Source organism: Acipenser ruthenus, chromosome 15 (genome assembly GCF_902713425.1).
Source record: "Acipenser ruthenus chromosome 15, fAciRut3.2 maternal haplotype, whole genome shotgun sequence".
Classification (NCBI taxonomy): Eukaryota; Metazoa; Chordata; class Actinopteri; order Acipenseriformes; family Acipenseridae; genus Acipenser; species Acipenser ruthenus.
In genome coordinates, this window is record NC_081203.1 from 6,143,612 (window position 1) to 6,155,895 (window position 12,284).

General features: G+C 37.8%; 1 protein-coding gene across 5 annotated transcripts in view; it reads right to left on the minus strand.

Moving 5' to 3' along the window:
• Positions 1-12,284, minus strand: part of LOC117396751 (potassium channel subfamily T member 1) — a 136,814-nt gene that overhangs the window by 33,461 nt on the left and 91,069 nt on the right. For all 5 annotated transcript variants that reach the window (XM_058987045.1, XM_058987046.1, XM_058987047.1 and 2 more), the window contains 10 exons: positions 10,384-10,443; positions 8,455-8,529; positions 7,740-7,823; positions 6,525-6,619; positions 5,428-5,608; positions 4,708-4,872; positions 3,779-3,915; positions 3,300-3,363; positions 3,045-3,153; positions 1,783-1,891 (listed from right to left, as the gene is read on the minus strand). In XM_058987045.1, the coding sequence (XP_058843028.1) occupies positions 1,783-1,891; positions 3,045-3,153; positions 3,300-3,363; positions 3,779-3,915; positions 4,708-4,872; positions 5,428-5,608; positions 6,525-6,619; positions 7,740-7,823; positions 8,455-8,529; positions 10,384-10,443 (1,079 nt within the window). The remainder of the gene's footprint in view (positions 1-1,782; positions 1,892-3,044; positions 3,154-3,299; positions 3,364-3,778; positions 3,916-4,707; positions 4,873-5,427; positions 5,609-6,524; positions 6,620-7,739; positions 7,824-8,454; positions 8,530-10,383; positions 10,444-12,284) is intronic.

Consider the following 12,284-nt stretch of genomic DNA (forward strand, 5'->3'; position numbering starts at 1 on the left):
ATTTGGCAGGACAGTAGGTTGCGACACATTAGAAAGGAAAAGCAATCCAATAAGGTGGCACGGTGAGGCAATAATGAATTATCTTTGGTTAGAATGAGGGCCCAATCCTCACCACTGTGAATTGAATTGGACTCATGCAGAAACAGATCAATTCTTTGTCGACATGGCACAGATTTCTTACCACTTTTTTTTTCTTGACATCATTTTAGCCAGACAGAATCTTCAGAAAAGCTATTTATTAATTACTTGCATTCTGTAATTTTGCATTTGGGTCTAAACTACACTTTTGTTCTGAGTGTGGTCTCATGCACAAAGAAGAATGATAAGACGTAGCCCAGCGATAAAGATATAGTTTAACAGCAAACAGTGTGGTATGAGCCACGCTTTTAGACTGCTGGAGGACTAAACTAAAGTTGGGTTCTACTATGTTGTCCTTTACTCGTTCGTTTAAATGGTTCATATTTTGTGTTTCAGCATGGAAACATGTTTTCTTAGTTTTACTGTTCCTATTATCAGATTCTGTTTTATTAGACTGCCATTATTTCCTGTTATTAGATGCCATCTGGACCTAGATAACCTCTGAAATTTAAAAAAATTAAGTAGTTACGATACACAAGTAAAAGCACTCTGAAAAAGACCAAATTAAGCACCTGGTAAAAACTGCTTGAAATTAAGAGCTAATTATCAAAGAGCGGGCCAGAACAGGAGCTGGCTAATCTCTAATACAGGTTACAATGATAAGCTGCGACATGTCCTCTGAATTTGATTTGAACCCGAGACCCTTGCTTACCTGTCAAGTGACCAACTGACTGATTTATTCCATTTACTTATTCATTCAAATCAAATTCCTACTGCCAGCATCATGCAAGGTATATACTGTATAGGGCCATATTCAGTGAAAGATATGAATGTGTAAGCCTAATATTGGACTACAATACAACGTCAAGTAATGAGATTAATGCTGTAACAAGGAACAATTACTACTGCAAAACCCAAATTAACATCAAACACATACTATTTTTATTTTTTTTTTAAATACATATTTTATTGAGACCAGGTATTGGTCCAGTTAATTGCCAATTTGAATAACTGACTTCCAGATAAATCGATTGTGGATTGTATATCTACTGTGTGGAACAAGCTTATTACTTGTAAGACTGAAGAAAGTGGAGAACTCCTCTGCTGAACTTCATTTGGGGGTATTAGTTCCTTTTAATCAATGACCCACAGTATGTGACGAATAGACATCAAAGCAAGTGCAGTACAGCAAGTAAATACTACACAATGTTTGGTATTGCTTTTACACTAAGTGCTTGTAAGATCCTATGTAGGTGAGAAATGTACAGTTCTAAATTAGCATTATCAATAACATGGACAAGTATGAACCTATGTAAAATGTAAGAGTAAGGTATGTATGGACACCTCCACCATACCTCATTGGTCAATTTTAAGACTGCAACATTCATAGCATTTATTAAATTCAGCCCATAGTATTCTACTGTACAATCAAAGGGACATACTCATGAAAAGGTGATGAATGGGTGCTTAAAACAGTCAAGTAACATACAAGTGCCCGCTACAAACGTACAATAATTAGGACCATCAGCCCTCAGCCACAGTGATGATATTAAACTAATTTTACAGAATAAAACAAAACACAAACAAAATACACCTTCCATTATTTTAAATGGCATATACAAAAAGCTATTCTCGGATTCTTGTTAAACATGTACGCCAAGTAGCCATAGCAACAACTAGTAAACAAAATGGTGGAATACTCACTGTCCTCGGGACGTGTGAACTAACAGAGTGATAAGGGTGGATGTGGCAGGACAAATACAGTTCAGAGCCAACATGGCGTACTTAAACTCTTCTTCACAAACTACATGATCTAGAAGACAGAAACACTGCATTAGCACTCCCAAACACTAACAGCAATGTTGGCGCTCATAGAAAAGGCTCAGTCTTCAACACTGGAACCAAGAATGGTCCATGTTATTCATCATCGTGGCAGGAGTAGTGTAAGAAGTGACCTTTGTTGAGTGAGCATGTGTCAAACCTGCCCTGTGGGGCCACTCTCTTTGGGGGTGAGGGAGCAGTTCAGTTTCCATGGCAATACCATGTTTGACCTCGTGTTTGTATCAGTTGTGCTCAGTTGTGGTTTACACCAAACCCATGTCACTTGTGAATTTGGATTCTCAAACAAGGTCTCCAGGTGATAAACTGCTACAGTAATAAGCCAGTGTCAACTACACCATCAGTTTTGAATGGATTAACACCATTTATTAAAATAAAACATATTTGGCAGAATTCAACTGGATCTTAATACAACAGAAATCATGTAAAAAGGAATCTTATTACAGTACAGTTTCAGAAGTTTACTTGTGTCAATAACTTCATACAAAACTTTGAATTGATTCAAACAATCAACTTTGAATCGATTAATACAAACCCATTCATACCACCGCACTTATTCACATACATGTACTTGAACTTATATAATTTACCCCATAAAATCGTTGTAACAGGAATGCCAACAACTTAGTGTCATTTTCATAAAGATTCCAACAAAACACAATTAGGTTCCACAGACATAACTGCATTACAATTTCTATTGAAAGTGCATCTTCATATTTAACACAAATCAGACAACTCTCATTTGCTGGTTTGATGAAGCCACCATCAGCATATGAATCCAATCTGGTGGTCCTTCGCATTTTTCATTTTGCTTAATGCCGTCTCAAATATTTCAATTGGAACAAGGCACGCCCTTTAAAACTATGGTATTTCAAGAGTGGCATTCAATTAATTAGGTGTAATGACTGGATTTGAATTTGTATTCCTAACAGACCTTCTTCCACATGCATGGCATCTTCAGTTTGTTTCTAGTGACTTGTTGTAGGGAACCAGGGAATGCTTCTTAGCTCTTGAAATGGCTTTTTCAGAACCCTCTATTCAAACTTCCATTCATAACAGCCCCATCCCCCCCCCCCCCCCACATATCATTGTGCGTTCCTATAGTTAATGGAAATCAAAGGACTCACCTGCAAATTTAACATGGAATTTATTTTCTGGCTTCAGTATCTGGACGTAGAGCGGGCAGTTTGGTGCAAAGTCCTTCACAGCCCATGCTCTCAGGATTGTCTGATGGTCCTACAAAAAAAAATAAAAAAAAATAATAAACTGCCAACATGTCGTGGATTTTTCTGGTCGAGTTTAAAAGACAATTCCAGTGCCAATCGATAAAGACAGGATGCATATCATGTGTCTGTATCTGATCCTTCATGGAAGATACTCACTGCTGCTGTCCTATCCACCTCATTCCGACTGCTCAGAATGAAACAGGCTTCAGCATCATCCATTCTGGCAAAACCAGAAATAAACAGATATTAAATTGATATTAGCTATTTCAGCTTTAAAATATGCTTCATAAAAAGATTGCATCTGTGTTCTAACAACAACTAGGACTCCTGTTCGATTGAAAAAAAAAAGGAGATGACAGTCAAACTGAAAATCCACCAAAATCTGGTTTCTTAAGTAGTGTAGTGCACAGATGGGTAAGCCAATGTAGTAAATGGACAACCAGAAATAAGGTCACATGATGTATCATGTGTCCAGGGAAAGCTGTCCCGTGAAGAAACAAAGACTCCTGTTATTTATAAGACACACAACGTGGTTAGAAATGAACATTACAATAGATAAATAGTATCTAGGGTGTTGTTAGGAGGCACAGTGTGTTTGTTGATATACAGCGTGCTGAGTAGCTTCATGCACTCACTTGGCCCTCATGAGGTCTTGGTCCTTCAGAGCTGACCCCTGCAGGTAGATGACCCGCTGTGACCACAGAGGAATCTGTAGGACTCGCCGGACCTGAATATCCATCTCCGTCGGGCACAGAATCACCACATAATAATCCTGCAAACAAGCAGAGACACAGTTACCAGTTAATCACGAAGCATGCACCGTATAGATTCAGAGTAAGACAGGGGACATGCAACAAATTCAACCAGGTTAAAATGATGGGAAATCATTTTGTATGAATGTGTAGAGTGTGATTATGCAGAAAACACCTTCTAGTCATTTGCAGCTCATTATCACACATATTTTTGTAAAAATTAGAAAACTACTAGCTACAAATTATCACGATTGTGCAAACATACTTAGAAATACACTTTTATAACATGCTTGTTTCCTTTATTTCATTAATTTTGTGCAAGATAAACCAGTTTGATTGTGTCTCATGTCTTAATGTTAGATATGGACAGACCCCCAAAATCAGTTTAGAAAAGGGAATATTCCAATTGCAATCAATTAATCAAAAAGCCCAAATCAAAACAGTTTTTCAATAACTAATTAGCTTTGTGAATATTTTCTTCATTTCAAAACTATGCTTGACTTTTTCAAGGTAAGTATTGTTTGTATATACATTTTAAATTGCTAGCTTCTGCATCTTCTCAGGATTTGAGTTCACAACTGGTCCAGGTCCCTACCAGGTTATACAAAGAAACCCCTCCCTCAGTCAAGCTGGAAGAATACAGTATATTAGCCTGATTTTTACATTTGCCTCCATTACAATTCAATACAATTGAGTCCAATTCATTTAAAGCAGCTTTTTCTTTCCCCCTGATCAGCAGCTTTCTATCAGCAGCAATGCTGCAAGAAACAAATCACAAGAGATTTTTCAATGGGTCGCTGCTGCCCTCTTACCTGAAGTCTGGGATGTGCATAGAATTCATTGAGAAAGTCCATGAGGAGGTCTATCTTCAGGGAGCTGACACACAACACCACATGCTTCTCTGTCTGAGAGCGGTGGCGGCTATAATTCCCACCAGATTTCTGCCGTTCCATCCACAGGTACACCAAGTCCTCAAACTAAAACCAAAATAAACATTGACAACAAGGGCTCCAATTGGCTTTGTCATTGGGTGACAAGTTTTGGGTGAATTCGTTTTAAGGAATGCTTTTGTGTTTTTCAGTGAAGCACTATGGAATGCAAGGGTTAATTATTCTTGTACGGTATTAGAATCCCAAAATACAGCTGTGTATTTAGTTTGAAGCCAATATCTTGAAGCTTAACCATCTGGAAACCACAAAAAAAAACATGACCCTAATGTGGCATATATATATAATAGATCACAGGTCAACGTGAATAACGCTGAAAAAATGAAGCTGCAGGCTGAAATGTTTTAGGAGACATTAGTAGTTGGAGGTGCTGTGGTATATACCCATTTTTAGGGGTACAATTAAGAACAAATGTCCCACTTACTCATTCAGCAGAGGTAGGTAACAGATTTTATTTTTGGGTACCACTGCGCTTGTGCGATGGATTCCTCATTAAAACCTTTTGCATGTAATCGAGGAGGGGACGGTTAGATATTAGCAGCTTACTTTACATGCTTATGACTTATTTGTTAATACATTGAATACCTGAAGAGGCAGCACCACAAGAGCCACACAGATCATGATGACTACAAGAAGCTGAGACGGCCAGATCTGAGGCGTCACGTCCCCGTACCCAACAGTGGAGAACGTGACGATGCAGAAATACAAGGACTTGAAGAGGGAGAGGTTGTTTCCAGCTCTCTCCAGGTGCTGAATTCCACAGGTCCTGCACAGAAGCAAAGTGCCTGCTCAGTTAAAATGAGTTCATGGCTAGAGTTCGAATTTTGGCATTCAGGTTCAAACTCTACAGCTCATTCCCCTCGTTCCCTGACTATAATGTGCACTCTGTTGCACATTTTAGGAGCATGCCTGCCTGTGATAGGACAGTTATACAACTGATGGCTGTTATTCTACAAGTATGCATTATGCACTTATGTAGCTGCTCATGCCTGGGCTATTTTCACAGGGTGAGAGTTACACAGAATCATGTTGTGTTAACACGTATACACAAGTATGAAAGTATTCAGTAAATACACAGACTAAATTAAATCTCCACATTTCAACTGTAAAAGTACTTCACCAAACGCAGAACCTTTTAAAACACATTCAGACACATTCTGTCTGGACAACGTGAAGCAAATAAAATAATTTGAAGTCAATTATGTGTCTAGTTTAACATAATTATTAGAGAATAATCAAGGACTGTTACTGATAAAATTAGAAATAGACCATTTGAATACTAACTTAAAAAATCTCCAAGAGCACTTCAATTATCAATTCAAACTAATTACAGTGCCCTCAACAGGCTGAATAATACACTTTAAGAGGGTAGAGAAATGTGGAGATTAAAAAAATGATGTAATAAGTACTGGTTTTCAGCATTTTTAATTTTAAGCCAACATGTCTTCAAGGTAGGTTTCTACTGTAAAATAAACTTGCCTGATTATAAATAGTGCAAGAAAAAAAGAGTTTTCTTGATTCAAAACGTTTTGGAGAAACATTAGTGTTAATTCCACATAGTATTATCACAAAGTAAATCATCACACTTACATTTGACACCTCTATCTACTTTTAAATATTCCAGTATACAAACACATCAGATGTCTAAATAGCAACGCTGGTAAGGAAACAGTCAAACTTACCCAGTAAACACGAGACACAGAAGAGTGCAGATGAGAATGAGAACTTGGTTGAACATTGCTGACTGAGTCCTCTGGATGGCTCGATGTAAGTCGTTCTACAACAAAGCAATGAATTATTATTATTATTATTATTTTTATTATTATTATTATTTATTTCTTGGCATACGCCCTTATCCAGGGCGACTTACATTTGTAACAAGATATCACATTATTTTACATACTATTACCCATTTATACAGTTGGGTTTTTACTGGAGTAATCTAAGTAAAGTACCTTGCTCAAGGGTACAGCATCAGTGTCCCCCACCTGGGATTGAACCCACGACCCTCCAGTCAAGAGTCCAGAGCCCTAACCACTACTCCACACTGCTGCCCTGGTTATTATGCATGGTGCCGCCAATTATTACTTAGCCTTAGTAAATTTCAATATCCATAGAGTTTGCCATTAAACTGGGTAAACGTATTAAAATACAGAAAGGTTGATATAATAAAACAGCATGCTTTGCTCTGGAACTCAGTACTAGGTATTACATTACATTGATTACAATTGTGTTCTAATAAGTAAAAACCTATACAAGCAGTGTCACTGTATAGATGCTTTATTGAGCTGTATATATGTTTTATTGTGTTACTTTGTATCTTGGAATATTTAAATACTATACAGCAACTTACTTTCATGTTAACTTAGAATCGTACTTTTCCCCAAAGTGATATTAAGTGGAGTGGAAATAAGTTGTGGAAATGTAGAGTTTTGGTTCAGAAATGCCTCATGTTTTTGGTCTGTATCAATTCTCTACAGTACTTCCACTATGTTCACATCACCAGGGATAAGCAACTTGGAAAGTTTATCTCTTGGTTCAGGGGCTCATTGCACACCATCTGCATGTGTTTTGCAAGCCTCTACATATACAGTAATAACAGTGACCCAATGTAATGCACTCAAGTAGATCCATGCTACAATAGAGGTTCATTAAAGTACTAAACTTATCTTGACAAGGACCAGACAAGTTTTAGAGAGTTCTTTTATACAGTATGCTGCAAAAACCACTTAACTGCAAAAGGAATAATAGATGTAATGCGCTGTGTTCTCTCAGGAAACATGAGAAGAACTACAGTGTGCAGCAGAACCTTTTAATGAAGCATCTCTTGATAGAACACACTGGTAGTTGACTTGCTTTAAAAGCACACAGGAAAAAAACAACATTAAGGCACTTACTATCATACTCTCTAGAGCACATTTAGCCAGCCAGCAATTTAAAAAAACTGGAATAAATATGTTTCTCAATGGAGGCCAGAATATCTGCAGAGAAAAAACAACAGCCAGTCAGTATAACAGCACATAGCCTCACTATTAGCTTCTACCAAGCTCGTTTTGTTACGATAAATCAAAGCAGAGAAAAGACTGGCCAATCTCATATTCTAAATGTCCTATATAGAGTGTATTTTGGAAAATATTCCATATAGTTAAACTCTTTTCTCCTATATCAGTCACACAGGTAATGCTGAAACCTTTCCTCGAGTGTGTGCAAACGTTTGCTTGTAGGGTTGCACTTTACGTGTCTCTTAGTAAAATCGCATTGTAGCTGCACATGTGGTTGCATGGTAATTACTTAGATACCACATATGCAACAATGCACTTTAAAGGAAATAATTGAAATGTAATCCTAGAGAAATAGAAATCCTTGCATAACCAGCCCCCAGCATCACAAAGCTTCTCCTTCAATGCAGATTCGCATTATTGTTATTGTAGTGCCCTTGGCTTCTACGGTGATGTAGAGCTGGGAGTTGACAGCTATTGATAATGGAGAGCTTCCTCACGACTCCCTGCCCTTGGAAATAGCAACAACGAGCAAGACACATTTCTAATGTGCCCTGGGGAACAGCAAACAGCATTACAGCAGAAAACGAGGCTGAGTGATACATATACATACAGTAATTATGAAGGGGGCTGTGTTGATCATCTCCAGAATGAAGGATATTCGGAAAATCTGCTCCCAGATGTTTCCCTTAGAAAGCAAAGAAATGGGTTAGATTGATAAACCCATACCAGGGTGAGCTGGGTGGCACAGCTGGCTATGTCACTAGCCTCTCTTGCTTTCATTTCCTGATACAGTCAGCACTCGGATATACGACACTGAGATACACGTGAGTCGCGTTTTACCGTCCTTGTATGAACAATAACAAAATAGTAACAAATGAATGCACTTACCCGTCGCACACGATTTCCAACTCTGTCACCAGTTTTCTGATACAAAGCCCATCTGTTCAATGTTACAATTGCCTTTTTTAACCGTCACTGCCCGCGTATTTTATTTATTTATTTTCTGGGATGGCAAATCAGTCTTTATTGTGCATTAGTTACACAGCGCTTCCTCCAAAAACAAAGCGAACGAGACAAGGCACGGTAATGTAAAAGTGAATCATTAAACAGTTTTAGATACTGTGATGCATTTTTTGTTTTTTAAGCTGTGATCTTTAGTTGCTTTTCTGCATTTTCATTTGCAAGTGAACTGTGACATTAGGGCCTTATCGAGCACTATATTCTGCAATTTTGAATACTGACTTTGGATACAGTTTTAATTCTGGAGACTTGTTATTTTTTAATCTTTTGCTAAATTGCATGGTGTTTACGTTTTAAGCAGTTCTGTGCATGGGTAACATTTTGATTTCATTTTGCTGTTGGGTCATTAATGGGGAATTGTACATACTGCTACGATACGTACCAGATTTAAAAGTATGTACTGTATTGATTTGCAATGGAAGTTTTGATGTGGTATCCTATTTGGATTAAATATTCGCGCTCTTATTTTTATAATTTAACTGGTATCGAATGATTCAATTACAATAGAAACTGTGTTAGTTTTATAAGGAATTACTTATTTTAATATTTTATTTAGCTTTAAAAGTACTATTTAAAGTTACTTAATTTCAAATAAAAATGAACTAAAACATACAGATGGATGGATGAACGGCCAGACAGACACCCCAATATCCCTAAAATCTGATAGTCTCAATACATTATTATTATTATTATTATTATTATTATTATTATTATTATGCTAAATAATGTTATTACCACGCTTAATGATAATTGGATAAGCAGTTCTCTATACGCAAAATGTACAGTAAGTGTGACATACAGACAGACGGGTGTATGGACAGACACCCCTTTGAATCTCCAGACTCTGATAGTCTTCACAGTAACTAACTAAATCAATACCAAGTTCCATCCCAATAGATAAGCATGTGAAGAGTGACGCATGTCTGTACAAACACCTCCACAATATCTCCTTCAGCTAGAATAAATGTGAAAACTGCACAGGGCATAAGAACTGAATATCAAGGTGAAAGCATTATTTCCGTATGAATACACAATACACAGAGCCTGTGTAAGGTTAGGTCAAACTGACTCACACAGCCCTCAATGTATTAGCCTGAGCTTCATACTGCAGCTGTCCTTGGTTGTTGCCACGATATGTGCCTCTTTCATGCATGAAAAGGGGAGACCTACGAAGTGATGTCAATACACACTTTGTTAGCTAAGATGTAATGAAATTGTTCTGCCAGCTCAATGTGCTTTAAATTTAGAGGTGTTGTTAATGACTGCTGAATTAGACACTCACTTTATGCACTAATAAAATGTATATGTTTCAAGTTAACGTCATTGCCCATGAAGAATATTTCAGACAGGAACTCAGGCATTCTCTTTAGGTACTGCATAGCATGTAGTATTTTTTAGTGGCTAATAAAAAAATAAATCGTCACACAGCACTGGCCAATGCAGTCAATACTTGGTATAAGCACATCTAACACATCAGAAAGATAACTCTGAAAGACGGAAAAGGAGCAGAGCACCTTACCTTGTAGCTCAGATATGCAAGAAGCATAGCCTCCAAGAAACTTATTAAGGCCACGATAACCTGAAATGAAAAAAATACATTGTTCAAGGACAGCACCATTTCTAAATATTCTTACTTCACGCAGAACCTCAAAAGAGCTGGACAGCAGCGACTCCTGGAACAGAACAGGACATTAAATCTAGACTGGGGAAAGCCAGAGCTACCTTCATCCAATTGAGACCCAAACTGAGAAATCAACATCATATAGCAGATTCACCAAGCTCAAATTATACTGCAGCTGGGTCCTGTCTGTGCTGCCATGTGCCTCAGAGCTGGAGAATAATGGACTATGACATTAAAAAACTACCAAGCTTCCACAGTACATGTCTCTGCTGGCCCATTAAGATTGCCAGTATGGAACTCTACACGGAAAGTACCAGAACCATCACCAAGAGATGCAGATGGCTTTGGCCACATACTGAGAAGAAATGCCAGTGGCACTGCCAAGACAGCATTGAGATGGACACCAGAGGGATGAAGGAAAAGAGGAAGAGAAACATGGAGCAGAACCATCGAGATCGAACTGACAACAGAAAACCGGACGTGGGGCACAGCTGAGAAAATCGCTCACGACTGGCAGAGGTGTGTCAAGTGTATTGTAAGTGGTCCACTCTTCAAATGTATGCAAACGATTTAAATAAGCAAGCTTCCTTAAACAGTACAGTGGCACCCTAATCTATTTATTACCAATGCAGAATGGCATAGTGAGATATATGTTCATCACCTGAGAAATAACTTTCTGCAATGGAGACTGTGAAGAGAGATACCACATTCAAAGTGATACCAGTGTTGTCACTGTCACAGGATGCATACATTTAGGGGTACTGCACTTATGAGATGACTTTATCAAACTCAAATGCATATATATTATATACAAAAAAAAAACATTAAAAAAAAAAAAGCTGTATTTGAAAGGGCACTTAATAATGTAAGATTTTATGAAACAACTCTTCTGCAATTACCATATTTCTGCCCTTTAGCTGTACCCTCAGGAAGATATCCCTCCTGGCACTGCGAGTGATTAATTTACCTTTTACATTTTTTAATCTGAGAGGACAGTCCTCTCAAGTGCCAGAGACACCTCTCCTGTCACAAAGAAGCACTGTTCGCTGAAAAAGCCTTCTAATTTCATCTGTTGCTCCGAGGGAACATTACACTGACGTATCCAAGTCATTTTCTAAACCGAAGCACGTTGTCAAGTTCAGTTTTATTATTCTTAGTGTATTCTGTGTAATTCGCTATTGTTTCATTATTTTATCATGTTTGCTAACTATTCCAGTATAAATGGTACACAAAAGACTCCTAAAGGTTGATTGTGAGGAGGTGAGGTGATGAAGCATATTAGCATTGAACTGTGCACGGAAGTCCTAAGTGAAAGACCGTGTACCATGTTCATTTACACCAGTGCATCTCAAACCAAATGATATATGATACGGCATTGGAAAGGTTGGTAATCATACTTTCTATCAGCGAGTAACATTAAACAGCAGAGGCTAGTACAGGATTGTGATAGCCACTTCCCTAAAGTAATCAAAGCATAGAGATAATTAAAACTAGCTTTAACATTTACAAGATTAACGCCATAGAAAACAGGCTTTCCACAATCTGTTTGATCTCTGATGCACATGAAGATGGTGCATTTAGGCATCAGTTCAAGATCTTGGGCATTATTGAATGCCACAATACTAAGATGAACATTGTGCAATAAACAATATAGAAATGTTAGGGTGAAATTGTCAGAAATAAGTCATATTTCTGCATTTCAGAAAAAAGTAATACAAACTCAAATTTCCAGTCATTTGGTTTACCACCCTGGTGTGGGGAATGTTCTCTCTTATCACCCCGGGACCCTCGATTACTCT